Source organism: Phacochoerus africanus, chromosome 7 (genome assembly GCF_016906955.1).
Source record: "Phacochoerus africanus isolate WHEZ1 chromosome 7, ROS_Pafr_v1, whole genome shotgun sequence".
In the NCBI taxonomy this organism is placed as follows: Eukaryota; Metazoa; Chordata; class Mammalia; order Artiodactyla; family Suidae; genus Phacochoerus; species Phacochoerus africanus.
In genome coordinates, this window is record NC_062550.1 from 67,618,102 (window position 1) to 67,645,988 (window position 27,887).

Genomic DNA, 27,887 nt, shown 5'->3' on the forward strand with positions numbered 1-27,887 from the left:
AGCCCCCTTCCCCATCGGAGCCCCCACATCCCTGAGTGCTGAGCGGACACCTCTGACCCACCCGGGGCCGACCCAGCCCCACAGTAACTGAGCAAATAACAGGGTTCAGCAGCAGAGGGATGGCCCACCTTGGCTAGAAACTGTGCAGCTAAGGGAGGGGGGTTCAGAAGTCCGCCCTGTCCCCATGAATACCCCGCTTTTTGCTCCAGCAGGCCAAGGCCTGACAAAGGACTACAGGGCCTGGGCTCCCTAGCCACTGGGGACATTTGGAAAGAACCCACCTGGGCCCCCTCCGGTATCACGGCTGCAAGAAAAGGCTCTTCACCCCATCTCTGTTCTGTGACACCCCAGCCCACATCCCCTCCTCTAACAGCCCCCACCCCGCAGCCTTCCTCTGCTGCCCCAGAGCTTACCTCACTCAGCCCCCAATCACAACAGCACAAAACATAGAAGGCAAAGGGGCAGGCCCGGGAGCTTTGTGAAACAGCCCCACTGCTAGCCCTGGGGAAGACAGCTCCCCCAAAGGTATCAAACAGGACACAACTGAGCCACTGTACTTTTATTCACATCCTGTATTTTGGCATTTTCCAGAAGGACAGGGGAGAGACAGGGTGGGGAAAAGACTGAGGCAGGAGGGCGAGGGGGGTCCCCATTTCCCTCAGATCCCTCCTTGCCCAACCACACGGGGAGCACACACAACAGGGGAGGGGAGGCACAGAAGCCCCCTCCTGTGGAAGAGGCTGCACAAAGCTATACCCACGCCACACAAACAAACGAGCCCGCTCCACGCCGGGCCAGCAGGATCACAGAGAAGCAGAGCGCTGTGGGGTCAAGGGCAGGAAAGCAACAGTCTCCTCACAGACAGGCAGCCGGCCCCTCCCGTTCCCCTTCCTGCTCCATCCCCAAAGTCTCCAGAGTGCCCTCCCCACTTTGCTTGGCCATTCTCTCATGGCCTCTAGCTTCTTCCCTGCTGCTGGGGACACGAAAAGGAAAAGGGTACGGGAGCAGGGGGGCTGACATCCATCCCTCATGCCGGGTGGTCTGTCCCCTGCCCTCAGTGGTTAAGGGCTCAGGGTGGGCTCTTAGCTGGCCACTCTCTGGTAGAAGTAGATGTAGCCCAGGTCCTTGGGCGGCTTCTCAGAGGCACACACTTTCTGGTCGTTGTAGATCACCCATCTGGGGAAGGGCGTGGGGGGAAAAGGATGAACAGCTCCTCTCTTGGAGGTGGCTCCTGGTGATTCCCGGGCAAAGGCTCCCAACATTCTCTGCCTGGGTCCCCAAACCTACAGTCCAGCTGCCTATCTGAAGGGAGCATCCCAATCTCACAGGGTCATTGCGACTGGACTCAGGGCTTTCAGACCCTGTGGTGTCTTTATAGCCACTTGCCACCCGTTCCTATTAGGCAGGGATCAGACAGGATATGTTTCGGGTTTTGCAGGCCATCTGGTCTCTGATACAACTACTTGACTTTCCTGTGGCAACGCGAAGAGAGCCACAGATAGATAAATGGGTAATTGGCTGTGCTCACCAAGACTTTTTCTTTTTACGGCTGCACCTGCAAGCATACGGAGATTCCCAGGCTAGGGACCAAATCGGAGCCGTAGCCGCCGGCCTGTGCCACAGCCACAGTAACACCAGATCTGAGCCCTGCCTGCGAACTACACGCATCAAGCAGATCGCAGTAACGCTGGATCTTTAACCCACTGAGCGAGACCCTGGATAGAACCCGCATGCTCATGGACATTAGTCGGGTTCTTAACCCACTGAGCCACAATGGGAACTCTCAGTAGGACTTTATAAAAGTGAGTGGCCGAATTCAGCCTCTGGGCCCTTGTTGGCCAATCCCTGCCGTGAGGCTTTCTCTCAGTTTCCGCTGAGTTTGCGGCCCCACCAGCAACCCTTTACCTTTCCTCACACATAATCCGAGGACTTCCAGGATGCCCCTACCATTCCTACCATCACGCCCCCATTCAAAAACGCACGTGCTGGCCCCTCACCTGCCTTCCTTCTTGATGTGGCAGACATAGTGACCACACATGGTTGACGTGCCCATGTGACTAATGAAGGCGAAGAGCTGATACTCTAGGGAAGGGGGAGAGAGAGGGCAGAGCGGGAGGGCGGCTGGACCCCACAGCTCACACACAGGACGGGATTTCAGGGAACCGGAGGCATGCACTGGGCCCAGAGGCTCTCTCTCATCCTAGGAACCCACCTCCAGGAGTCGAGCTGGTGGAAAGAAGCTTCTGCCCCCTGTCCGCCTCCTCCCACCACCCCAGGGAAGCAGACCTGGTGGAGCCAACGGGCTAGATCCCACCAGGCCTGTTCTGGTTTCAGGGGACACTCACTTCCAGGACCATCCCGGACTTTAGGTCCCACTGGTATGGACTCGGAGATGGAGTCGGCAGCGGAGCGGCCCTCCGAGATGTCCATGGCAGCCTCTGCGTCCAGGTCATCAATGTGACTGAAGATCCAGTCCACAGCCCGTTCTAAACTATTGTTCTTAGAAAAGAGAGAAGAGTCACTTTTTCTAGCACTGTCAGGCTGGAGAAGGCTGCCAGGGAAGGCCTCAGCTCCTTTATCTTTTTTTTTTTTTAGCCTTTTCTAGGGCTGCACCCACAGCATATGGCGGTTCCCAGGATAGGGGTCTAATCGGAGCTGTGGCCGCTGGCCTACACCACAGCCACAGCAGTGCAGGAACCGAGCCGCATCTGCGACCCACACCAGAGCTCACGGCAACACCAGATCCTTCACCCACTGAGCAAGGCCAGGGATCGAACCCGCAACCTCATGGTTCCTAGTCAGATTCGTTAACCACTGCGCCACGACGGGAACTCCGGCCTCGGCTCCTTTAGCATCTTTAGCTCCTCAGACCCGTTACATGGGTCATCCTTGGTCTTGCTCACGAGGGATAGAAGCTTGCTCCCACCCTCTCCTTCCCACAGGACTGAGCTCGGCTGGGGGCAGGCTGTACCGTGGCCCGCAGAGCTTTCAGGGCCTGGTCCCGGGAGAAGCCCATGGAGACAATGGTGGTCACGCAGTCCTCTGGTGGGGGGTCAGCTGCTGCGCTTGTGGAGCCGGGCCCGCTGGAGCCAGGCAGGATGAGGGGGTTCGCGAAATCTGTGGACGTGAAGGGGTTGAAGTGTGTGGGGCGTGCAGCGGCCCCGCCCCACCCAGCTCCCCACCCCAGCCTACCTGGATCGTCCATGTGCGACATGACCCAGTTCATGGCAGCCTCGGCCCCGCTGTTACCCGTGTAGTAGACGGCTTTGCGGCAGGCGTCCATCGGGAAGCCCATCTCCACCAGCTGGATGATAACCGATTCATCCAACATGGGCGCTGTTGGCAGAGAAGCGCGGGCATGGGGCTTGCCTCCTGGGGCCACTCCCTGCCCCCTCCCTCCTGCCAGAGTCCAGCCCCCAGGACTCCCCCAACCACCTTGCATGCATTTTTCCTCCAAGGCCCAGCACCTGATTCCAGAACTAAAATGACAACACAACCTGATGGGGGGGCCAGCCGTATCCGAAAGGTACAGAACTCAGGCTACAGATCCCCCAGGGAGCCCCTTCCTCGCCCACTGTCTGGAGGACGAGCCCCCGCCCCTGCCCCCACCCAAGTAACAAGGACAGAGGCAATCAGCCAGTGTGCCACCAGCCACACAGAGACCATGGCTGGGAGGGCTCGATCGGTCCCCATGTTCATCGAGAGGGCCAAGGAAAATTTGAAAGGGAGGACAGGAGAAACACAAAGGACAGGGTCAAGGGGAGGCAGGCAGAGAAGATCCCCATCAGCAAGGGAAAGAGACAGGCAGGAAGAAGAGTCACTAACATGTTGGAGAGGAGAAGTGAGGGGAGCAGAAGGAGTCTTCGTCTTCGTTGCCATAGAAACCAAGGCTACCTTTGGGCTCATCCGGAGTGACCAGGGGTGGGGCAATGTCGGGCAGCTCCTCCTCTCCAGGCTGCAGCCCTGTGCCCCTCAGCTGGGAGATGTCTAGCTCCTCGGGCATCTCGATGGACACATCTGCGAGGGGACCGGCAGGACAAAGGTCACCTTGGCAGCTCCCCGAAGCCCTCCCGGGAAAAGCACTCCGGGAATCTCAAGCCCCCTGCCCCCGACTTGCTCAGAGCAGGACCCAGCACAGGAGTCACAGTGCAATAAAAGCCATCAGGCCAGGGGTCAGAAGACCTGGATTCCAGTCCTAGATCTTTCCACAATGAGCCACAGGCCAGGAAGGGGCCACAGATGATTCTATGCTTCCATGGGGCTCAACTTAGCTAGGAGGTCAAGTTAATTCTGCAGTTCACCAAGTGGTCAGGGGCCTGAAGACCCATGAGAACTCATTATTTGGAGATTATCAAAATGAGGAGATTATCAAAAACGACTCATCAGAAACGAATCTGACTAGTATCCATGAGGACGCAGGTTGGATCCCTGGCCTCGCCCAGTGGGTTAAGGATCCAGCGTGGCTGTAACATGTGGTGTAGGTCGCAGATGTGGCTCGGATCCGGAGTGGCTGTGGCTGTGGTGTAGGCTGGCAGCTACACATCCGATTCGACCCCTAGCCTGGGAACCTCCATGTGCCTCGGATACAGCCCTAAAAAGACAAAAAAAAAAAAAAAGATTATCAAAATGAAACCATCCTGCCAATTAGAAAACACAAAACTAGGAACATCACTTCTGGCTGTAAATTGTAACTATAAAATCAGAGAAGCCTTGATACTTTTAGTCGGTGCTTTTTACGGTGCTAGACACATTTCGAAAGCAGCTAAGATAATGTTTCTACTTTCAGAGAGTTGGAGAAGCACCAGTTCACAGCTTAAGGCCCCTTCTTTTTCTTAGCACTTTCTGCTTAACCTCCCTCGCTCGTCCCAGCCACCATACCCAGTTTCTTGGGCACCCAGTCTAAGCCGAAGGTGAACTTCTTGATCTGGATGACCAGGTAGTCGGGGAATGAGGCAAATCGTGTGGTCCTAGGGAAGAGAGAACATACAGGTACCCAGGGAGCCTCTCCGAAAGCCCCACGCTGGGTTCAGCCTCTCATGGATAGAAGACCTGGGCTGTTAAAAAAGCCCAGAAGACACTCCATGCTTTCTTGCCCTGGGCAGGCATCAGGGCACCTGCGGATAAGGAGCAACAGAAGCTGGAGGCGGGCTGCCTGATGGGCCAGAGCAGCCAAGGGGCAGGTGGCTGGAATCCCCAAGACCAAAGCACTCTTTCAGATCTCAGGTTCATGCCAGTGATGAGTTAGCAAAAAGGCAGGCCATGTGCTGGAAATCTCAGTTCCGTCCACAACTGTTACTAATTTCTGTGCTTGGTCTGGAGTGGGGGACAGAGCAGAGAGAGGCTGCAATGGAAAGTGACCCCGGCCCATGAGAGAAGAGGGACTGGCGGGGGCAGGACAAGGTAAGGTAGCAATTTCCTGACCCCGCTCCTGTTGGAGCCTCTGGGTTCCCTCAGGACCAGGGTACCAGCCTCAAGTGATAGAAGCCTGAGATTCGGACCACAACGGGAGAGGATGCAACGCTGATAGCATTTTTGGGATGACGCTGCCGCAGGCCGGCACCCACAGGACTTACTTGACGGCCACGGACTTGGCCTGCAGGGCAGTGCTCCAGAAGTCATCCACCTGCTCAGGGGCCCCATAGGCCTCCAGGCAGGAGCTGAAGGGCACCTGTGCCCGAACCAGTTCCGGCAGTGGCAGCTTCTCCTCCTCGGCTTGCCGCTTCTTCTCTTCATACTCCAGGAGCTCCTCTGGTGATGGAAGGGGTGGGTGGGTCCTTCTGGGTGGGCAGGAGCTGCTGCTTTCCCTCCTCAGTCTTGCTCTACTGGCTCGGGGTCCGTGACCATCTCGGCTCTTCTGCCTCCCCAAGCCCACCTGATACACATCCTCCTGCCTCTTTCCCAACAAAGCTCTGCTGACCGGCTGTGAGCAAGGCTGATCCCAGCTCGGCCCGCAGGCCCCGCTGGGCAGGTCTGGCTGGGGACAGAGCTAACCTTGGGCTCTGCTCCTGTAAGGTGCCCAGGCCCCGCCCCAGAGCTCAGACTCCAGGTGCCCCCAGGTCCCCGCCGGGAGAGCAGAGGGCCACCTTACCTTTGTTCAGGGCCGCGTCCATGGGCACAGGCAGCTGCATGATATAGTCCACACGCTGGGTGTACTTGACCTTCTCCGTGGCCAGGCACTTGATCTTCTCCTCCACCAGGAAGCGGAACACCTCATTGGGATTTTCAGAGCTCCGGCAATTCCTCTACGGGAAAGAGGCAAGGTGGCGGGGGGGGGCGGGGGGCGGTCTGGGCAGTCAGGCCCTGGCATGGGGGCCCCCAGAAGTCACTGTGGGGGGCGGTCAGGGAGGAAGGGAAGTAGAAAGGAGACGACCACGAAGAGGCAGAGGGATGCAGGAGCAGAGCAGCAGCCTCCCCTATTCAACCTCCTGCCCCCCCCCCCAAGTGGCCGCCCATCCCACAGCGTGGGCCTGCGTGGGCAAGAGCCTCTCCTTTCTTTCTGAGCACCAAGCACCAGCCTATCATTTCCTTTGCACGCATCCTTCCTGAGGCTGCAAGCCCATCAAGCAAAAGATTGCTACTCTGCTGTCCTCAAGTACAGGGACGGCGCAGGGCCGGAAAGCTCTGGGGTCCTGGGGATGGGACTGGGGTGGGGCTCACAGAGGAAAGACAGGGGGAAGTGCAGGCGCAGAGAAGGAGTGTGACGAGTGGCCCCCTCACCAGCCTCACCTCCACCATGTTGATAAGGTGAAGGAAGAACTCTTGGGCATCCTGCTGCCGGTTGGTGGAGAACTCGGGGTGACCCTTGCTGATGAGGGCCTTGAACATCCGAGGGGCAATGCCATCTTGGACTTCCTAGGCAGAGCCAGGGCATCGATTCAGCGGGGGCCCAAGAAGCCACCAAGTGGCCTTTATACAGCTCCCAGGCCTCGGTTTCCCCATAACTCCAGAGCCTGAAAAGGGACAGAGGCCCAGACACACCTTTTGCTCTGGCACCTGCTCGCCGTCGCCCGACTCTGGCGCTGGCTTGGAATACTCTCCCGAGAGAAGGCCATGGCCCAGCTTGGCCCTGGATTAACAGTCAAGAGAACAATGTGGCTTCTGTCAATTAATGATTGCCTGATACCAAATCTACCTCTTCGCCCAACTCGATCCCTGCCCAAAGCCCTCCTCCGACAACTCTCCAAAACGTGAAAAAACAGGAATTCCCATTGTGGCGCAGCGGAGATGAATCCGACCAGTATCCATGAGGAATGGGGGATTGATCCCTAGTCTTGCTTAGCGGGTCGGGAATCTGGCATTGCCGTGAGCTACAGTGTAGGTCGCAGACACGGCTCAGATCTGGTGTTGGCTGTGGCTGTGGTGAAGGCTGGCAGCTGCAGCTCCAGTTCATCTCCTAGCCTGGGAACTTCCATATGCCATGGATGCGGCTCTAAAAAACAGAAACTTCAAAAAGAAAAAATAAATATGAAAAAACTTAGGTTCCTCAGGACCCCAACCCAAAGCAGACAGCGTGCCCAGAAGGCAACTATTTGAAAGCTTCTAGCCGGCCAGGAACTAAACTACTGCCCACTCCAGGGGGTCATGGAGGAGAAAGAAGGTACACAACTGGCTACATACACCTGGGTGCTGAAGTCCTGGGTAGGGTCCGTCGGAGCATTCTGGAAGATCTTTTCCAGCTTATCCACATACCTAAGAGCCAAAGGAAAGACTGCTGGAGGGGCTTGGGCTCAGGCAGGCCCAGAGGAAAGTGAAAGGGAGCCATTATCTACTAGCTCAGAGAACAAGCCCCCTCCGGAACAGAGGGGTACATGATTGCACCTGAGCGTCCATTTCTTTCCAGCAACCCGCGCTTCCCACCTCTTCCCAACTGGGTCGGCATGCAACATAGCCCAGCTTCCTCCCCAGCAGAGCCCAGGGATGGGAGAAAGCCGCCTCGGAGGAGAGATGTGGTTCATATCCCACTGAACACAACTTGTTCGTACATTCGAAGCTCTCACATACGCACCGGGCCTTGGCAAGTAGACAGGAAACTCGCTGAGGCTAAGCATTTGCCTTTCTTCTATCTTTGGGTCCCAAGCCCTCCCCTCTCCCCAAAGGCTCCATGTCCGTGTGAGGTGTTCATCTGATGTCACTGGCTAAGATCAAGACCATCTGCTGGCCCTAAGTCACTCAGGAGGCCTGGGAGAGCCCTGGCAGGGGGTGGGGGGGGGTGTGCACCTGGCCCCACCAGTGTGTGTGTCACCAGGTGACGGTGGTGTGGTCCTGTGACCTGCTCCCCTCACCGTGCACCAAGAATAAGACTGAGCTGGCACTGAGGTCCGGAGAGGAGCCGGGGGGCTGGGGGCGCAGAGCCAGGGAGAGCGCAGCACTCACTTCCTCTGGAAGTCGGGGATGCTGAAGAGCACCTGGACCACGGAGTTGAGGTAGCAGCTGTTGCCCAGGTTGCGGATGCCCGTGTAGCCGGGCCCGAACAGGGGCTTCAGCGGCACCCCTGACTCCTGGATCAGCTCCCACTCGCCGATGCGCTGGTTCATGTCTATCTCCAGCTCCGTCATCGTCTTGTCCGTCTGCAGGGCAAGGGAGCTTCAGATGGGCTGAGAGAGAAGCAGCCTTTATGCTGACCTCTCGCGGGGTCTAGGATGAGGGCCAGCTGGAGGCTGGAATTTGCTGAATTATGGACTCCACCATGGGCGGCCCACTGGCTCTCCTCCAGGGCGAGTTCCAGAAGGCCACAGGCAGCCCTCAGGCTCAATGAGGGGATGAAATGAACACGACTCCCTCTAGCAGAAGTGTTTCTCCATCCTGAAGTCGCCCCCTCACCCCCAGATCTCCACCCAAGCGTCACTTCCTCAGGGCCACTTTCTCAATCCCCTGGACTAGGGGGCCCCTCCTGCAAACGCCTGCGGCACCTCCACAGTGGGCAGTCATTCATTTCTCTGCATGAGTCTGTGAGCCACGCCTGCCTCTCTTCTGGAACGTAAGCCTGTCTCGGTCACGGTGACTAGCACCCAAGAGATGTTCAGCAGTATTCAGTGAAGGATTAGGTGGTTCTAGAAAGTTCTGCACAGGAAGCCCACATATCCTGGAGACCGGGATCACTGGGGCATCTCCCCCGGCGGGCCGCCTCAGCCTCCAGGGAGGGAAGCGGGGCCTCACCTTCTGCATCTTCAGCATGTCGATACCGAAGTGGGACAGGTGCTCGGCCAGGTTGGGGTCCAGGACCATGTCATCCTCGTCGTATGAATACACGTCTAGCACAAGAGGCAGAAACGGTGTCACAGGGGGTGGCTCAGGCCTGGCTTGGCCACCAACCAGCCCTCCTAGGTCCCCTGGTGAAACAGAAGGACGGGCTAGGAGGCTGACCCTCCTGGCTCCCTCCTGGGATGGGCGGTCAAGGTTGATGGGATGAAACAGGCTGAGGGTTGGAAAAAACCCCACACCACAGAAGAAGGTTCTAGAGTGAGATGGGTTTGGAAGGACAGCCACTAAAAGATAATGATGGGAACTGCCCGGAAGAGGGCTGGGATTTGGGTGTGTCTGGGGGGGTTAATTAAAATTGAAGATTTGCTCCCACCTGCAATACTTCCTTGCTTTTTTTTTTCTCTTTTCTTTTGGTCTTTTTAGGGCCGCACCCGAAGCATATGGAAGTTCCCAGGCTAAGGGTCGAACTGGAGCTGTAGCTGCCGGCCTACACCACAGCTCACGGCAACCCACTGAGTGAAGCCAGGGATCAAACCCACATCCTTATGGATACTAGTTGGGTTCATTATCACTGAGCCACAACGGGAACTCCTGCAGAACTTTCCCCGTATTTTTTTTCCCCCCATTTTTGGCAACCCTGAGCCACATGGAGCCCCTGGGCCAGGAGTCAGATCCAAGCTGCAGTAGTGACCTAAGCTGCAACTGCGGCAACGGTGGATCTTTAACCTTGGTCGCCTGGCTGGGGATTGAACCCATGGCTGAGGGCTCCGGAGGGGCCACCAATCCCATTGTGCCACAGCTGGAGCTCCTGCAGTAGTTTTACTATTGATAGAGGGGACGAACGAACTCATGTCTTACTCGTGTCCTACGACATGAGTAATAGTCAAGACCCAGCGGTTTCTGCGGGGAGGTGGTGGGCGGGCGGGGGCGGGGAGTACCAGCGCCGTCAGGTGTGATGGTGCCCAGCTTGACGGCTAATGGGTAGCCCGTCTCCTTGAAGTGCTCCACTGCGTGGTTGTTGCCCCCGCTGCCATCGAAGTAGCGCCGGCCACAGAGGATGGAGCCGTCTGTCAGGTTGAGCCACAGGTTCTCCCGCATGTCACACTTGGAACACTTCCAGCCACTGGCCGGGGAGAAGAAAAGCAGCTGAGCTGCACGTCAGGGCGGGGGGGGGGGGGGGTCATGAGAGCGGAGGACAGAGGGGACTCTGTGCACCACCCGCCAGTCCAAGACCCTGCTCTTCGTCTCTCCTCCGGATGCCCCTGGCTGAGTTCAGCTCCCCAAAGTCCCCCTTCTGAGTCTGCTCCCGACCCTCTCTCCCACCAGACCCCAGGAGGGTGGCCTCTTTGCCCCTGCTCTAGGGGTTGTGCCCCGAGGTGGAGGGGCCAGGCCTCACCAGGGAGGGATTCGAGCAGGGTTGTCCAGCTGCTTGAGGTTGAAGGCATGCCTAGACACCTGCCGTACCTCCCCATCCCAGGCCTGCACCTCCTGCTTGCGGGAGGCTGAGTCAGCCGACAGCAGGGCCTCCACTGCACTGGTCACCTGGGGGAAGCAGAGGGTCAGAGACCAGGACCCAGCCCCGGGCCCCACATGCCCCTCCAGTGCCATGGACTTCGGCTTTCTCTGTGCTTGCCCAAGACAGCGCTGCTCTGGTCCCGCCTGCCCTAGAATCTTCAGGGGGGCGGGGGTGGGGGTGGGGGTAAAGATATTTGTACCCGATCTCTGACGATGTCAGGCAGTCCCCCCAGCCCGTCCCGGGCGATCTCCAGGTAATCTGGCAAAATGACAATTTTTACATCCTCATCATAGTCAAACTTCTTCTCGCTGAGGTCAAACCCGCCTTCGATCCCTGGTGAGACAGAGAAGAGGGAGGGTAGGACGCCCCCACAAGTCGATGCCCCCTCCTTGGCCTTGTCCCCTGCAGAGCTCCAGGGCTCCTGACCAGGCCCATTCTCTGGGGGCTCTCCTGGCAGCTCTGAGAATGGGCAAGACCAGCTCAGGGAGAAGAATAGGGCAGCAGTGATGCTCACCGATAGCCAGCCGGGTGGGCTTCTTCCGGGGCGGGTCTCCAGTGCCTGCGGTTGTGTCTTCCTCTTTCTGCAGTGAGGCAGGAAGGGCAGGATCAGCCGTGGGCACCGGGGAAGAGACAAATGAGGGGGGCGGACAGGATGGAGTGGGTTCATCTCGGAAGAGAAAAGGAGCTACAAAAGCACCCGTGCTGAGTTGTAAGGACCCCAGCAGAAATAGGTGAGTCCAGGGGAGGTCAGCATGGAAGAGACAGATGCAATGCGGGGGCCCAGTGGGATGGGCCTCGAGGTCCCCGGGGCCTTGCCCCAGCCCGTGTCCCTACCGGGCGCCGGGTCCGCCGGAGGTGTAGGTAGACTCGCTGGCCCGTCTTGTTGAAGTGTCTCTCCACATACTGTTTGCTGAAGCCCAGGAATGTGTTCATGCAGATGTAGAGGCCACCCTCAGACTCCTGCAGGGCAAGAGGCAGGGGAGGAAATAGGCAGGATGAAGCCTGGCCGGGAAACACCAAGACCTGGGGTCAGACACTGCTGGTTTCCAGGAGAAAGGTCTGTTCTCCAACACGGGGGAGCTTATGGAAAGTCACTTGGCCTTTCAGAGCCTGGCACGTGGCTAAGAGTTTCCCCTTCCTCCTGTAACCTGGATAACAACCAATAAGGTCACCAGGGCTGAGCAACGGCTATCTGTCACCATTCCTCTTCCTGCTGCTGCTGCTGCTTTTTTTTTTGTTTTTTGTCTTTTTAGGGCCACACCTGTGGCATATGGAGGTTCCCAGGCTAGGAGTCGAAATCGGAGCTGTAGCCACCGGCCTATGCCAGAGCCACAGCAACGCAGGATCCAAGCTGTGTCTGTGACCTACACCACAGCTCACGGCAACGCTGGATCCTTAACCCCCTGAGCAAGACCAGGGATCGAACCCACGTCCTCATGGATACTAGTCAGGTTCATTAACCACTGAGCCACCAGGAGAACTCCTTCCTTCTTTTCTTTTCTTTCTTCTTCTTTTTAATGAGTTGCAACGTTTATTTCAGATTCTCTCTTTCCTTTTCTTTTTTTTTTTTTTGCCACATCCACCGTATGTGGAAGTCCCTGGGCCAGGATCGAACCTGTGCCACAGCAGAAACCAGAGGCAGAGCAATGAAAACACAGAAGCTTTAACCCACTGGGCCATCAGAGAACTCCCTCTTTTTTACTTTTTATGGCTACACCCGCAGCACGTGGAAGTTCCTGGGCCAGGGATTCAATCAGAGCTGCAGCTATGGCAACACCGGACTCTTTTAACCCTCTGCACTGGGCGGGGATCAAACCCAAACCTCTGCAGTCACCTGATCTGCTGCTGTCAGATTCTTAACCTACTGCCCCACAGTGGGAACTCCCTCCTCTTCCTTCTTGCTCCTCCTCTGGAGCCCTCCTGTCAACGGCAGAGAACTCTCTTTGCCTTGTTCCTGGAGCTCAGAGATCCGGAAGATGAATGGGGCCCAACGACTGCAGATTTGGAAAGACCTGACAGGTCAGACACTGAACCTAAACCAGGGACACCATGACAAAGCGCACCTGACCTCCAAGATTCAGAAAGCCTTCCAGACGGGATGGCCATGCACCTGAACAGGACATGCAACGGCTGAGCTTGCCGGCAAGCCCAGACCTTTGCCTCAGCTCACTCTGCCAGGCAGTCGCACCCTGGTCCCCACTGGTCTCCTTCCTCTCCTGCGGAAGCCTGGCTCCAGGGGAACAATGCCGTGCTTGGGGCCCACAGCTGAACTGAGCAGGACATGAGGTCCAGCGTTCTCCAGCCACCCCCCAAGGCCTCCCTGCTGCCCTGACCAATAACTGATCTCCACTGAAGTCCCCGTCAACCTCCAACCTATCCCCTGTCTAGAACAATCTAGCAATACCTGCGGAGACAGCCAGAGCACATAAAATCCAAGAAGAAAGCAGGGAAAGACAAGTGTCCACTGTAAATCACAGCTGAGGAAGGAAGACAGGCTTTCCCTAAACGGAGCCAACCTCTTCAGTGCCCTTATGGAGAGAGTGATGGAGAAGGGGCAGGAGGGAACTGGGGACGACAACAGTCTTCCTCTAGATCCAAGCAACAACAGGCTGCTTCTTCCTGGAATGAAAGCCTCCGTGGCCTTGACATTCCCATGGGAGCTCAGCATTGTGAGGATGCACTCGATCCCTGGCCTCGCTCAGTGGGTTAAGGACTTGGCGTTGCCACAAGTTGCAGCGTAGTTCCCAGAGGTAGCTCGGAGCTGGGGTTGCTGAGGCTGTGGTGTAGACCGCAGCTGCAGCTCCCATTCAACCCCTAGCCTGGGAACGTCCATGTGCCACAGGTGTGGCCTTAGAAAGAAAAACAAGAAAAAGCCTCCGTGGCCTTGAAAAATTCTCTGCCGTGAAACTGAAAACAGGGCACCGTGTGGCAGTTCTCAGCCCCACAGATTGCTCTGTACCACTCCCTAGAACAGCATGGATTACAGCGTTCATGAATAAATTGAGCATTCTTATCAGGGAGGTCAAATAAGCTCTCTTTCTACCAAGAACCCAATTTGAAGATAATCAAATATGTCAGAAGTTGGCCAGCAAAGCCAACGAATGGAGATCTCTTGACTTGGGGTGAGAGAAGGAAAGTGTAAAGATTACGAAACCTCCTTTGGATGATTCAAACCATTACTAGGGAGACAGGAGTGTCAAGAGGGAGCCACTGCAGGTAAGTGAAAGAAGGGAGACTTCTACCATCTGTTGATAATTAATTAAAAAAACAACTCTTTTCCTTCCTGAGAAAGACAGTGCTTCACCAAGCCATGCACGTGATAAACTGGGAGGCGGGTGGGAGCTATGCAGTGATTAAACTTCTCTGCTGGAAATAAAAGATGCTGATTCCACCAAGGATTGGGAACCCTGGAGCTCTGCTCTGAGCAGCCCTCTTTTAGCTCTGCCACAGCCAGACTTCAGAGAAGCAGCACATTGTCTGAGGCCCAGATCAAAGCCCAGCAAACCAAGCAACCCACAAATCACAGTGATGATCCTGAACTGGGCCTTAGGTCACGCTGCTCTGCTCAGCACTGGCGATGTATTAACGAAGCCTTTCCACTCTGACTTGCAGTTTTCCAGGCCATGAGCTGGTCTGGCTGAACACCCTGGGCAGGGCCCAGCAGCGGCTTGAGGGAGGGGTGGTGAGGGGGGCGGATCCCAATCAGACTCCTACCCAGCTGGCGGCCCAAGGGTGACACAGGAAGGCAGAACTGCAGGAAGGGAGGTACTGGGTGGAGCCTGCAAAACGTAAAGCATGGTGTGGGTGGCTGCTTTGTCTAACTAGTCAAGAGTGGGAGCAGGATGGGAAAGGGGCCTTAGTATCTCCCACGAAAGAAACCATCTCTCTGGGAATACTTTCAAAGGGGTTCCCTCCGCTCTATGTGATGGGCAGGGGAAAGGGGCGGGGTGGGCCGTGGCCATAATTCACCTCCAAGGAGAAACGACTAGAGCTTTCCTCTCCTTTTTCCTCCCCTTCGTACCACCAATGACCCACCTCCCCGCCCTCTGTCCATATTAACCATGGGTGGAGGCTCTCTAACTCGGCCTTTCTCAAAACAAACCTTCTTCATGGCCACTTCTAAACTACCAGACGCCTGGGAGCTGCAGTCCCCACCCTCCTACCCCAACCTGGGCCCAAAACAGCGGGGGGTCGCCCCATCCCTCCTAAACGAGACTACAAAATCCAGAGAGCCATGCGCGACGGGGAAGGCCAACTCCCAGGCTTTCCGCAGGGGTCCACGTGGGAGATGTAGTCCGCCGACCGGGTGGCGCCTTTAGCTTAGAATGGCAATGACGGGAGTGAGAGACTACAATACCCACAGTGCTCCCCGAGACCGGGGGGCGGATGAAGCGGGCGCGGTGGCTTCCGGGGACAGTAGTCACACGACAGCTCCCGCGAATCCAAAGCAACGGCAAGAGTAGCGTAAGACACTTCAAGTCCCAGGGTGCACCGCAGGGAGGCGGTGGTCCAAGCCTTGCAGGCCCCGGCAGAATGACCAGGGCAATGGAGGGGAAGTCGTGCTCGCTGCGGGCGTGGGGAATGGGCTTACCGGTGTGTCGAAGGAGAAGGCGCATTCGTCTTTGTGGACCCGGTCTCCAGCCTTGGGGACCCGGATCGTCGGTAATACTGACAGCAGCGCCTCCTCACTCAGCTCCGCCATGACACCGGCAGCAGCTCCTCCACACACCGCGGCTCCCACTTCTAGTCCCCCACCCCCTACCCCTCCGTCCAATGAGCACTACTCGTTAGGTGCATGCGCTGAAGGGAGGACGCGCGAGAATGGCAGTTGGACGGAGCCTGCCGGCTAGTGCTCCGCCCTCTGCCCGCCTCTCGACTAAAGCCAATGAAAAGCTCTTCTAATGCAATCGTTGGTCGAAAGAGCCAATCCCACACCTCCAAGGGCAGAGCGCATGTAGAGCAGCGAGGTGGGCTCCGGAGTTTTGGCTGCTGGGATTCTGGGACTTTGCGTGCCTTCTGTTGAAGAGCAGAAACTGACGGTTGTTTAAACCCGTCCATTCCAGAAACCTTCTTTTGGATTTGTCCAATTCGAAAATAGACGAGCAGCTGTATTCTTGGTATTTGAAAGGGGGCTGTCCAATGAGGCGGGGTTTGGGGATTAGTGCCGAGTGATTGCTAACTCTGTCGACCAATAAGGATTACTATCTTTAGGGCCTCAGAAAAATCTTCATAACTCCGTCTCCGACTGGATTATAACTGTAATAATTCCTGATCCTATTTTTTAATAAAATCATTTGATTTTGAAACTGGAGGTCTCAAAAGCGAAGACTGGCATTCCTCAAAATCTCACTACGGACTACTCGCAGCCCGATAAGGAACAAAAGTCCCCTTATCAAAGAGGCGTCACCCCTGGGTAGGGCCAGCCGCGGTCCCTCCGGCCCCACGGTCTCTATGATAGACGTCCTCCCTGCCCAATGGCTTCCTTCCCTGGAGGCGGGCCTCACATAGCGGACCTATAGGAGCCTGCGTCGGCTCAGCCAATAGGCTCAGGGTAGGGGCGTGGCGGGAAGTTTGAAACTCAGCTTCGGGAGTTGAGGATCAATCTGCTTTGCACCCAAAGGTGGATTGGGGCCTGGTAAGTGATTTGAATAAATTAGTGAAGAAGTTAGAGGGTCCAGCAGACTCGGAGACGCTGCCTTGTCAGCTTTATCAGCCGTTATCCCCGCAGGAACCTCTGGCCTGGCTACCAGACTGTTCCTCAGCGGGGAACGGGGAAGATCCAGTGGTCTGGGGTCAAAAGTCGAACGTGGTCGCAGTAAGGGCTAAGACCTGAGTCACTTCTCACAGGCATCCCCTCTTCGCCCGGGGCGGGCTCTGCCCCATCCTATTTCTCCTGCTTGAGATGGGCTCAGCCAAGAGCGTCCCAGTCACTCCAGCGCGGCCTCCGCCGCACAACAAGCTTCTGGCTCGAGTAGCGGACCCCCGTTCACCCAGCGCTGGCATCCAACGCACTCCCATCCAGGTACCCTGGGCCAGGGCGGGGGAGGCCACGAAACTCTGAATTATTGGGCCTCTGCCTAACCTGATTTTGGAAGAGCTCTTACTCCCCCAACCCCCGCCACCTCCCTCTGAGGCCTTATTTTCCCACATTCTCAATCTGGATGAAGTAGGTTGAGTGTCTGATGCCCTTGGCCAGTTCCCACCTGGAGTGTCGGCTGAGGCTAGAGACCTGGGAGAGGAGTCAGGGCTCAGACTTATTCTAGCCTTTGGTCCCGACAGGTAGAGAGCTCTCCACAGCCAAACCTGCCTTCAGGGGAGCAGCTGGAGGGTCCTAAGCAGGCCCAGGACACAGATCCCCGCTCTCCTACCCTTGGCATTGCACGGACACCCATGAAGACCAGCAGCGGAGGTTAAGTGTTGGGTCCAGGGAATTCTGATAATGCTGTCACTTAGCATCATTGGGTGGGATCAGTGAGGCTGTCCTCTCAGGCTTCTTCTTCTTTTTTTTTTTTTTTTGGCTTTTTAGGGCTGCACCCATGCATATGGAGGTTCATAGACTAAGGGTCCAATTGGAGCTACAGCTGCTGGCCTACACCACAGCCACAGCAACACAGGATCTGAGCAGCATTTGTGACCTACCCCACAGCTCACGACAATGCCGGATCCTCAACCCACTGAGCGAGGCCAGGGATTGAACCCGCAACCTCATGGTTCCTAGTCGGATTCATTTCCGCTGTGCCACAATGAGAACTCCCCCATGTCATTGTTTTTTCAACACTTTGTTCCCTCTCCTTGACTTCTCTCTTCCCAGTCCTTCACCCACCAGAGCATGACTCCAAAGGCAGGTGTATCTTTTCCCTCCTTGCTGATTGTATCAGAAGGTCACGATCTTGCTTCACTTCCCCGCCCCCAGAGCTCCAAAGCCCACTGGTGAAACAGCTGAGTGATGTATTTGAGACAGAAGACCCCAAGTCAAATCTTCCCCCAGAACCTATTCTGCCCCTGGAGACACTGTCATCTTCTGAACTGGACTTGCCTCTGGGCACCCGGTTTTCCCTTGAGGACCAGATGCCACCTTGGAGCCACAGTGAGCTCCCTTCCAAGCAGATGCTTTCCAAGGAGGAAACAGGACAGCCCTCAGAAACCCCTGTGGCCAGCCAGGGCTCTGACAAGCCCTTGAGAGACCCCGAGACGCCTAGATCTTCAGGTACAGAATCTGAAGGCAAGGTATGGGGAAGAGAAATTGGGAGAGTGCTCTGGGATAGTGGCCGCGGTGAACAGAAGAGGACTAAACTGGAAGCCCCTAATCTCGGCTCCGTGTTTTAACTCCTTGCCCACCCTAGGTTCTAAGTGCAGCAAACGGAAACCAAACGGCAAAGTGCTAGGAAGATCTCCTCTCACCATCCTGCAGGACGACAACTCCCCCGGGACTCGGACAGCACGACAGGTAAAGGGAGAGAGGGTGAAAGCTGTCACTAGGAAATTCAGCGTAAAGGTGGGAGGCCCTTTTTCCCCATCTCCCCTCCTCTGAACACCCTCCCTCCCTCAGCTTGCACACTGCCTTTTGCAGGGCAAGCGGCCTTCTCCCCTGAGTGAAAATGTTAGGGAACTAAAGGAAGGGGCCATTCTGGGAACTGAACGACTTCTGAAAACTGGAGGACGAGTGTGGGAGCACGGCCAGGGCCATGACAAGGAAAATCGGCACTTTCCTCTGGTAGAGAACTAGGCCAGATGTGGCCCCAGCGCCGGCCTCACCAGGGGCCCAGTGATATGCTGTGTCCGCTCACCCCTCCTTTCCCTGGGCGACTGGAAAGGCTCATTTTCTTCAACTCCCCCTAAACTACCAACTCGGACTGAGAGCTTTCATGACTTTCTTTTTGTTTTATGTGTGTCTGTATGTACATTAAAGCAAGTGATTTTAAACGATTTGTTATATCCTTGCACTGAGTCTTCTGTATGTAGAAAGGCAGCTGGGGGTGGGGGGAGGGCTTGTGTGTCCTGCTTGAGTGTCCCCCAACTGGTACCTCCAAGCCGCTTTTATGCACCCCCCCCCCTTTTCTTTGGGGCTACACCTTGGCATAGGGAAGTTCCCAGGCTAGGTGTCAAATTGGAGCTGCAGCTGCCAGCCTAGGCCACAGCCACAGCAACACCAGATCTGAGCCACATCTGCGACCTACACCACAGCTCATAGCAATGCCGGATCCTTAACCCACTGAGCGAGGCCAGGGATCAAACCCAAGTCTTCATGGATGAGTCAGGTTCATTACCACTGAGCCACAATGAGAACACCCTTTGTACCCCTCTTAAATCTTGGTGTTCCCCTGGGCGCTGTCCTTGGCTCTTTCCTCTTGCTTTCCTTGGGCTCTTCTAGGGCTATTCTGGTCATGTTCGGGTCTCTCTTCCTAACCCTGACCTTCATCCAGCTGCCCCAGAGGCACTTCAGAGTCAGTTTGCCTAAGGTTGAATTTGTGATCTTCGCCCCCAAAGTTCTTCTCCTCCCCATTCTCTCTCCCCATGAATGACAGCACTATCCACCCACTTGTCCAACCCAAACCTTGGCCATATTCTTGTTTTTTTGTGTGAGAGTGTCTTTTTTGCCATTTCTTGGGCCTCTCCCGCGGCATATGGTGGTTCCCAGGCTAGGGGTCTAATCGGAGCTGTAGCTGCCAGCCTATGCCAGAGCCACAGCAACGTGGGATCCGAGCCGCGTCTGCCACCTACACCACAGCTCACGGCAACGCCGGATCCGTAACCCACTGAGCAAGGCCAGGGATCAAACCCGCAACCTCATGGTTCCTAGTCGGATTTGTTAACCACTGCGCCATGACGGGAACTCCCATCTTGTTTTTTGGTTTTTTTTTTTGTCCTTTGGTCTTTTCAGGGCTGCACCCGTGGCACATGGAGGTTCCCAGGCTAGGGGCCAAATCGGAGCTGTAGCCACCGGCCTACACCAGAGTCACAGCAACGTGGGATCCAGGCCGAGTCTGTGACCTGCTCCACAGCTCACGGCAACACCGGATCCTTCACCCACTGAGCAAGGCCAGAGATCAAATCTGCATCCTCATGGTTACTAGTCAGATTTATTTCCGCTGTGCCTCGACAGGAACTCCTTGGCTGTCATCTTGAATCCTACCCTCTGAATATCCCATATCCAAGCCCTTGGTCACTAAATCCAGTGATTCTGTCTTTATTTTTTTAGATCTTTAAAAAAATTTTTTTTTTTTTTTTTTTTTTTGCTTTTTAGGGCTGCACCCGTGGCATACAGAGGTTCCCAGTCTAGGGGTCGAATTGGAGCCATGCCACAGCCACAGCAACCCTGGGTCCTTAACCCACTGAGCGAGGCCAAGGCTCGAACTTATAACCTCATGGTTCCTAGTCGGGTTTATTTCTGCTGCGCCACAACAGGAACTCCTGATTCTCTGTCTTCAATCTTTTCCCCATCCTCTCCCTTGCCCCTCTGTCCCATCGCTCTTGCATTTTTGCCACTCGCCTCCTACCCTGCTTCCCTCCATCCCCTCCGGGCTCCCCTCCCCCCACTTCATCAGCCTATACTGCTGTGAGGGCGAGCTTCCTGCGAAGCATCACTGATCCTGTCACTACTCTGCTCAAAACTCTTCAATCTCTCCCCATTGACCTCAAGATAAAGTTGAGACTCTAGCTTTTTGTAGGCCTTTTATAATCTGATCCCTTTGCAACATAACCCTGCTGTACAAACACACACACAGGCACCAAAGGCAGGCAGTCGTGACCTGGTGTGCACACATGCACACGCCGCCAGCCACCTGATGCATACCTTCTCCTTACCCATCTCAGGCCTTGCCCGTGGGCATCTGCCTCCATCCTCCTCTCTGCCCACAGCTATTTGGTACCCAGCCTTTATCATTGTACCTGTGCTACTTCATGACTTGAGTGAGACCTGTGTCTTTGGGGAGCAGAAGTGGAGTGGAAGGCAAACACCACAGACAGACCAGGGCGCTACACTTTATTGCAGGTGCTTGAAGAGAGATAAGAAGGTGGACAAAGGAGAAAGCATGAAGGAAAGGGTGACCAGGGCCCTCGTGGTGCCAGAACCATAGTCACAGGGCCAAGCACCCTGTGCCACCCAGGTCTAGATCAAGGTGGTGGCCCTAGGGGTGGAATCCTGGGCCTGGGGCCTCAGACAAGAAGTCCTGTGGGCCTGCCGAGGCGGGGCGGGGGTCTGTTGTCTCTGCTCCTTAAGGAAGAAGCTGTCAGGACCATGGAGAGGGGAGGCCATGGGAGGAGATGGGGCAGTTCCCTGCCCGTGTCCCTGATGCTGCCTCCCGAAGGCACACTCCCCATACTCCCCACAGCCCTCCAAGGGGAAAGCTGGGCAGGAATGGCAGCTGGGGTGTAGAAGAGAAAATCTTAAGAAACCTTCAAGAAATTGGGCAGGGGAGGGGGCAGCTGAGTGTCTTCGTGTCTTTTTCTTCCCCCTCCTCCAGCCTCCTCAGTTCCAGATTTTGAGGAAGCTGTCCCAGGAACCAGTGGCCACAGCCATCCCATCAGCTGTGACCCCCAGGCAGCTGACCCTGTTGTCGTGGCCAGAGAGGATGCCTGAAGAACAGGCAGAGGAGTCAGCCTGGCAGGGAGGGTGTGCGCACACACAGGGCCCCTAGGCTAGGTAGGCTAAAAGCCCAAAGAGGATTAGCCCTACGGGGCGGGGTTTCTCTTCGAGGCCAATCCCTCTGTTGAGAACCTGGGTGGGTGAGGGGTGGGGAAGGATCTGGAAGGGGTGGAAGTGTCAGGTGCTGGGAGAAAAGCAAGGGCACCTTGACGGGCACCAGAAAACAGGGAAAACAGTTCCCACTGTGGTGCAACGGGATCAGCGGCGTCTCTGCAGCACTAGAATGCGGGTTCGATCCCCAGCCTGGTACAGTGGGTTAAAGGATCCAGCTCTGCCATAGCTGTGGCATAGGTCACAACTGCGGCTCAGATCTGATCCCTGGCCTGGGAACTCTATATGCTGTGGGGCAGCCAAAAAGGAAAAAGACAACGGGGAGAGTTTTTCCAAATAGAGACTGAAGCCCAGAGAGAAGTGACTTGCCCAAGGGCACTCAGAAAGTAAGCAACGAATTAAGATTTGGATCATGGAGTTCCCATTGTGGCGCAGTGGTAATGAATCCAACTAGGAACCATGAGGTTGCGGGTTTGATCCCTCTCCTCTCTTAGTGGGTTCAGGATCTGGTGTTGCTGTGAGCTGTGGCGCAGGTCACAGACGAGGTTTGGATCTGGCGTTGCTATGGCTGTGGCGGAGGCCGGCAGCTGTAGCTTCGATTAGACCCCTAGCCTGGGAAGAACCTCCATATGCCGTGGTTGCGGCCCTGAAAAACAAAAAGCAAAAAAGAAATATTTGGATCCTGACTCTCTGGCCAGTGTTACCTTCGTTTGGCACCAGCTGGGAGAAGAGAAGAAGCCGCACTCTCTGATTCAACTTCATACCAGGCCAGTCCTAAAGATGCACTCAGGTTGGGGTCGGGGCCCTCAGGTCACTCTCTATCCCCTCGATTCTTAGTTCCTGAGATTGCGCTCCCCTTCAGTAGGTGCCCTTGAAACCCAGACCTGACTGGACGTTTCAGGGCCACAGGTCTGAGGATGGCAGGGAGCAGCTATGGCAGTGGGTGGTGGAAAAGCACAAACTTTCTTTTTTGGCCACCCTGGGCTAGGGATCAGATCCCAGCTGTAGCTGCAACCTAAGCCACAGCTGCTTAGGCAACCTTAGCTGCAACCTAACCCACTGTGCCAGGGCTGGGGATCGAACCTGCATCCCAGCACTCCCAAGACACCGCCAATCCCATTGCACCACAGCAGGAACTCCAGGGCAACCTTCCTTTGGGAGAAGATTGGGAACCAAGGGGGACAGGATTCTTGGGCAGAATTATCCAGTAACAAGGGAGCAGCAGTCAGAGGGTCCCAACAAGGGCAGCTGAGGTGGCAGTTGTGGGGGCCTTACCCACACGCTCGCACTTCATGGAGTCCCAGACGTTGCAGTTGAAGTCGTCATAGCCGGCGAAGAGCAGGCGGCCGCTGAGGGAGAAGGCCACAGATGTGATGCCGCAGATGATGCTCTCGTGGGAGTAGGTGGTCAGCTCCTGGTCTGCCCGCAGGTCAAACAGGCGGCAGGAGGCGTCGTCCGAGCCCGTGCAGATGGCCTCTCCGTTGGGGAAGAACTGTGGATGTAGGGGGCCTGGGGTCAGAACTCAGACCTGGGCAGCCCGAGGCCTCTCCTGCCCTGTCCCGACTCCTGCCCTGGTGGCTCCAGGCTGAGCTGTTTCCCTCGGCCTCTGCCCAGCCCTTCCTTGGCCAGCATGGTCGCCCTTCACCGCTGACGTTTATCAGGTGCCAGCTGCAGCCAGGCTCCTACACGTCACTGCTCCACATCATTTCCACGTTGCAGGGGAGAGCACGGGGTGGAAGGAGGGCAGGCAGTGTGCCCAGGGTCACATGGCCAGAAGGGCGGAGGCTGTCCCAGACTCCAATGACTAGACCCGGCTGGATCAGTGTGTGAGCACGGGGCCAAGTACAAATACGCACTCTGAACCTCATCCAGAGGAAATGTCACATGAACCCCATGGAGGGATAGCCTACAGAAAACCAGCTTGTACTCTGCAAAAATGTCAATGTCACGGAAGAGGAAGAAAGGGTAAAAACGGTTCCAGTTTAAAGGAAACTGAAGAGGCGTGGCAATGCGACGCATGATCCTGGACAGAAAAAAAAAAATGCTATGTTTGAGATAATTGGTGAAACTTGAATATAGACTGTAGACTATAGCATTACTTCAATTTAAATTTCCTGATTTTAAGAATTTAAATTTTTTTTGTCTCTTTTTGTCTTTCTAGGCCTGCTCCCGCAGCACATGGAGGTTCCCAGGCTAGGGGTCGAATTGGAGATGTAGCCACCGGCCTACACCACAGCCACAGCAACATGGGATCCAAGCCATGTCTGCAACCCACACCACAGCTCACGACAACACCGGATCCTTAACCCACTGAGCGAAGCCAGGGATCGAACCCGCAACCTCATGGTTCCTGGTCAGATTCGTTAACCACTGAGCCACGACGGGAACACCAAGAATTTAGATTTCACATGTGGCTATGTGAGAGAGTGGCCTTGGTTTTAGGAAGGACCCACTGCAGTATTTAAAGGGGGTGGAGGCATGAGGTCTGCAACTTACTCTCAAAAAAACGTATATCTACCTCTAGGTGTGTGTGTGTGTGTGTGTGTGTGTCTGCCTGCCTGCCTGCCTAGCCATCCCTCCTTCCCTCTACAGAGTGGGAATGATAAAACAAATGTGGCAAAATGATAACAGCGAATACGTGTGTAGGAGAGACGGGAGCTGTTTTGTGACTCTTGTAATTTGTAAGGGGAAATTGTTTTGAAGCGGAACATTAAAGGGACAGGGGCTGGGGGGCTCTGGGAGGGGATGAAGGCTGTGTGTTTGGGGGATGGGGACGCGGTCCGGGGTTTGAGCACAGGGGGGCTCACGCAGATGGCATTGATGTCGGACTCATGGCCCGTGAAGGTCTGCCGGCAGGTCCCCTCTCGCACATCCCAGAGCTTGGCGCTGGCGTCACAGGCTCCCGAAATGAAGAGTTTGAAGTCCGGAGAGACAGCCAGGCTCATGCAGTCCCCAGTGTGTCCCACGAACACGGTCTTCTGCTGCCCAGTCTCGATGTCCCACAGAGCACTGCGGGGCAGGGGAGGCTGTCACAGAAAGGCCGGCACAGGAGCACCTCCCACATCTCAGCACCCACAGCGTTCGGTCCTCACCATGTGGTGTCCCCGGAGCTGGTCACAATGTTGTTGTCGTCCAGGAAGCGGCAGCAGGAGAGATAACCTGGGGGTGGTTAGGACAGTGTCCTGGCTGCAGGGCCACAGCCCACAGAGCCGGGGCTTCCAGGGACCCTCGGTCTCACTCACCTGTGTGAGCAGAGAGCTCCCGGCTGACCTTGACGTTGCCCTCCCGGGATTTGAGGCTGTAGATGGAGCACATGTTGTCCAGCCCCCCACATGCCACGAAGTTCCCTGACGGGGCGTAGGCACAGGTCATGACCCAGGAGGAGCGCAGGGGGATGGCATGCACCTGCGGGAGGCGGTGGGCGGGGCCTGACTGAGCTCCCAGGTGGGGAGCACAGAGGAGGGCAGCACCCGCCCCCAGGAAGGAGGGGGATGGAGGGGCCGGGAGCCAGGGCTGGTACCTTGTTGGTGGTGTATGTGTCCCACACGATCAGCTTCCCGTCTTGCGAGGCACTTACCAGCAGCCTGGGGAGAGGGCATGCGAGTCACCCCCCCACTTCCTGTCTGCTCCTCCCCCCCCCCCAAAGCCTCTCAAGCCTCACTTGGAGTCCGTGGCCCAGTGCATGGCATAGATCTTGGCCAGGTGTCCCCGCAAGGTCCGCCGGGTCCGCATCTGGACTCGTCCCACGACCTCTAGACCAGATACCAGCTGCAGGAAAGGCGGGATTCAAAATTAGGGTGAGCAGGGCACATGCCCACATGTCAGTGTCACAGCCACTGATCTGTACAAGTTTCTGTTCTGGGCCAGGTTGGAGGTCAGGTCTCCAGCCTCAGAGAAGTCAGTTCCTGCCCCGGAGGGGCTTAGACTGATGCGGGAGACAGACAGGCATGGCCAGGGGCATGTTGCTAAGGGTTTAACTGCCACCTCTCCTGTGCGGTGGGGGAGGAGGGGGGAGAGTGAGTTCCAGCTCGGAAATACCCCCACCTTGACCAATTCAGGCTGCTTACTCAGGCCACCGACCATGGACTTGGGAAGAGACGCACACATTTGGCCAAAGCCAGCTGCCAGGAGCCTGCCCTCATACACCACGGGCAAGCTCTAACGGGGCTGTAACTGGGTACCCAGGGCAGCACCCTGGCCCTGAACAACACCTCCTGAAATGGCGTGGTCCTGTGACCCCTCAAACTCCACCCAGCTTCTTGACTTAGGCTGGGGTTCCAGAGTTAATAGTCTTGACTTACCTTTTACTCACTTTGAGGTCTCAGTCAAGTTACTTAACCTCCCTGAGCTGGTTTCCTTGTCTGTAAAATGAGGTTGATAGCACCTCCCTTCAGGGGGTGCCATGAAAATTAAATGAAATTATATATTTAAACAACTTAGCCCAGTGTCTGGCTCACGTTCAGTAAATGTTTGCTCTTATTATTAGTATTTAATTTAATCTAAGATGCCAACGACTTTAAGAGCATGATTCTTTTATGAATCACTAAGAAGCTGCCAACGGTAAATGTAAGGCATCATCAATTGTTGGATGCATCTTGGTTTCAGAAATGTCAAAATGTGAACAAACGGGAGTTTCCGTCATGGCGCAGTGGTTAATGAATCCGACTAGGAACCATGAGGTTGCAGGTTCGATCCCTGGCCTCGCTCAGCGGGTTAAGGATCCGGCGTTGCCGGGAGCTGTGGTGCAGGTCACAGACACAGCTTGGATCCCAAGTTGCTGTGGCTGTGGCATAGGCCAGCAGCTACAGCTCTGTTTCAACCCCTAGCCTGGGAAGCTCCATATGGTGTGAGTGCGGGCCTAGAAAACACACACACACACACACACACACACACAAATGTGAACAAACGCATCTTAGAACTGACAAACTGCAGCGCTGGACAACTAGTAACGAGAGTCTCGAAGGGCTTCTGACCCTGAGATGGGGCTTAATCACTCTTGTTTTATGGACGAGGAAAAGGCTCCATCTGTCTCCTTAGCCAGACTTCATGCCTGGCCCAGAGCAGACCTCACAAAATGTTTGTTGAATGAATGAATGTATATGATTTCTCATTCCAAGGACATGCTGTGCTAGAGCTTGGGCACCATGCTGTGGCTGGTCAGGGAGCTCCCCTCCCCTTCCCGCCGCTCCCCTCTGGCCCTGTCAGGGGGACAGGCCACCTCACCTCTGCCAGGGTAGTGTCGGCACAGGCTTTCCTGGCATCCTGGGGGGAAAGCAGACATCAGGAAAGGGTATGGGCAGGTTGTGTGGGGGTGTGCATGGGTGTCTGCCGCAGGTGGGCTTGGGGCTCTAGGGTTTCGGGGAGCATCTCAAATGTGAGGTCCATGTTGAGAAAGTCTCTGGCCGCATTCAGGTCAGGGGTCTCTAAGGTGTCACTTGGGTGAATCTAGCCTCCGTCCCCCCAGGCCACACTCCCTCAAGGCCCCGGTCCCCCTTTTCCTGGGGTCCCCTGGTGGGAGGATTCTGGGGTTACTGCAATCTGCTTCTTGAGCTGCTCCGCTTCTTGCCGCAGCTGCTCCATCTCCCCCATGGCTGACAGGTTGAGGGGCGGCTCGGGCTCCTGCTGGGAACAGGGGGTAAGTGTAGGGGGACCCCCACCAGGCCATGTCTCTGTCCCTCACAGCCCCCAGCAGACTCCTCATGAGGTCTGGAGCCCACTCCCCAAATGCAGAAATGCCTGGCTGCTCTGCACCACCTCCCCCACTAGCCCCTCCAGGTTTGGAGACCTGTGTGGCCAGCCCCAGTGGGACCCGAGCCCCTGCTGCAGGCCCAGCCCCAGAAAGCAGAGCCTGGCCAGCTCCCTCTTACTTGGGCTCTGACTGGACCTCTTCTAGGCTTCCAGCTCCGGTTGTGGGCGCCTCCTCACTCCCTCAGCTGCGACACCCGCCCGTCACCTGCCCCAGCTCTGCTGCCAGAGGAGCTGGCCTGGCCTGGCCCCGACTGGAGGGGGCACGGGGCGGGGGGGGGGCACTGACAGGGAAGGGTAGGGCCAATGACGTCAGGCAAATGAAATCAGCTGGCAGGGTTTGGGGGGAGGACAGGGAGGGAGGCATGTGGCTTCCAGAGAGCCTTGGGCCCAGCCCAGGGCTGGGGTGGGGGGAGTGTTGGGGGGAGGGTGGGGCGGGGTGGAGGGGGCTCTATAGAGAGGAGCAGCTCCCCACATCAAGCCCTGGAGGGAGGAGGGGGTGAGGGGGTGCCTCCCTGACCAGTCTCTCTAGGCAGAGAGCAGAGCATCAGGCCCCATGGAATTAGAGCAAAGCTGTGAGGATTAAGGGCTGGGTTTGGGAGGGGTGCAAAGGAACAGGAGCAACCACCGCCCCAGTGGCCCCCAGGCCCTGGCCCCACCACTGGTCATGATCTTGGGGGTCAGGGCCTACCTAGCAACCAGTCCAGGAGCCAGAGAATGAGACTGAGA

The 27,887-nt window shown here is 56.3% G+C and overlaps 3 protein-coding genes across 10 annotated transcripts; 1 reads left to right on the forward strand and 2 right to left on the reverse strand.

Moving 5' to 3' along the window:
• Positions 1 to 544: 544 nt before the first annotated feature.
• USP5 (ubiquitin specific peptidase 5) lies at positions 545 to 15,484 on the reverse strand. Of its 2 annotated transcripts, none has more exons than XM_047787668.1 (20): positions 15,309 to 15,484; positions 11,552 to 11,677; positions 11,232 to 11,298; positions 10,917 to 11,050; positions 10,598 to 10,743; positions 10,140 to 10,324; positions 9,157 to 9,251; positions 8,374 to 8,567; positions 7,618 to 7,689; positions 6,979 to 7,066; positions 6,727 to 6,852; positions 6,089 to 6,242; positions 5,574 to 5,748; positions 4,879 to 4,967; positions 3,895 to 4,017; positions 3,193 to 3,336; positions 2,972 to 3,117; positions 2,346 to 2,499; positions 1,998 to 2,082; positions 545 to 1,176 (listed from the first exon to the last, which is right to left on the reverse strand). In XM_047787668.1, exons 1-20 carry the CDS (start codon positions 15,417 to 15,419, stop codon positions 1,083 to 1,085), a joined length of 2,508 nt encoding a protein of 835 aa, XP_047643624.1. In that variant the 5' UTR covers positions 15,420 to 15,484; the 3' UTR covers positions 545 to 1,082. The 2 variants fall into 2 exon arrangements, with proteins under 2 accessions (XP_047643624.1, XP_047643623.1); XM_047787667.1 differs by having other exon boundaries at positions 3,826 to 4,017.
• Positions 15,485 to 15,658: 174 nt separating this feature from the next.
• CDCA3 (cell division cycle associated 3) lies at positions 15,659 to 18,643 on the forward strand. 3 transcript variants are annotated; one of them, XM_047787679.1, is made up of 6 exons: positions 15,659 to 16,352; positions 16,565 to 16,739; positions 16,997 to 17,126; positions 17,631 to 17,924; positions 18,061 to 18,164; positions 18,267 to 18,643. In XM_047787679.1, the coding sequence occupies exons 2-6, from the start codon at positions 16,620 to 16,622 to the stop codon at positions 18,441 to 18,443; spliced, it is 825 nt and encodes a 274-aa protein (XP_047643635.1). In that variant the 5' UTR covers positions 15,659 to 16,352; positions 16,565 to 16,619; the 3' UTR covers positions 18,444 to 18,643. The 3 variants fall into 3 exon arrangements, with proteins under 3 accessions (XP_047643635.1, XP_047643638.1, XP_047643636.1); XM_047787682.1 differs by having other exon boundaries at positions 15,664 to 16,352; positions 18,288 to 18,643; XM_047787680.1 differs by lacking the exon at positions 15,659 to 16,352 and having other exon boundaries at positions 16,362 to 16,739.
• A 2,039-nt stretch (positions 18,644 to 20,682) lies between these two features.
• Positions 20,683 to 27,575, reverse strand: GNB3 (G protein subunit beta 3). Of its 5 annotated transcripts, none has more exons than XM_047787674.1 (10): positions 27,281 to 27,575; positions 26,946 to 27,032; positions 26,637 to 26,675; positions 25,075 to 25,181; positions 24,934 to 24,997; positions 24,656 to 24,818; positions 24,506 to 24,572; positions 24,221 to 24,422; positions 22,689 to 22,905; positions 20,683 to 21,292 (listed from the first exon to the last, which is right to left on the reverse strand). In XM_047787674.1, exons 2-10 carry the CDS (start codon positions 27,000 to 27,002, stop codon positions 21,186 to 21,188), a joined length of 1,023 nt encoding a protein of 340 aa, XP_047643630.1. In that variant the 5' UTR covers positions 27,003 to 27,032; positions 27,281 to 27,575; the 3' UTR covers positions 20,683 to 21,185. The 5 variants fall into 5 exon arrangements, with proteins under 5 accessions (XP_047643630.1, XP_047643631.1, XP_047643634.1 ...); XM_047787675.1 differs by having other exon boundaries at positions 26,946 to 27,035; XM_047787678.1 differs by lacking the exons at positions 26,946 to 27,032; positions 27,281 to 27,575 and adding an exon at positions 25,715 to 25,774 and having other exon boundaries at positions 26,637 to 26,653.
• Between the last annotated feature and the right edge of the window lie 312 nt (positions 27,576 to 27,887).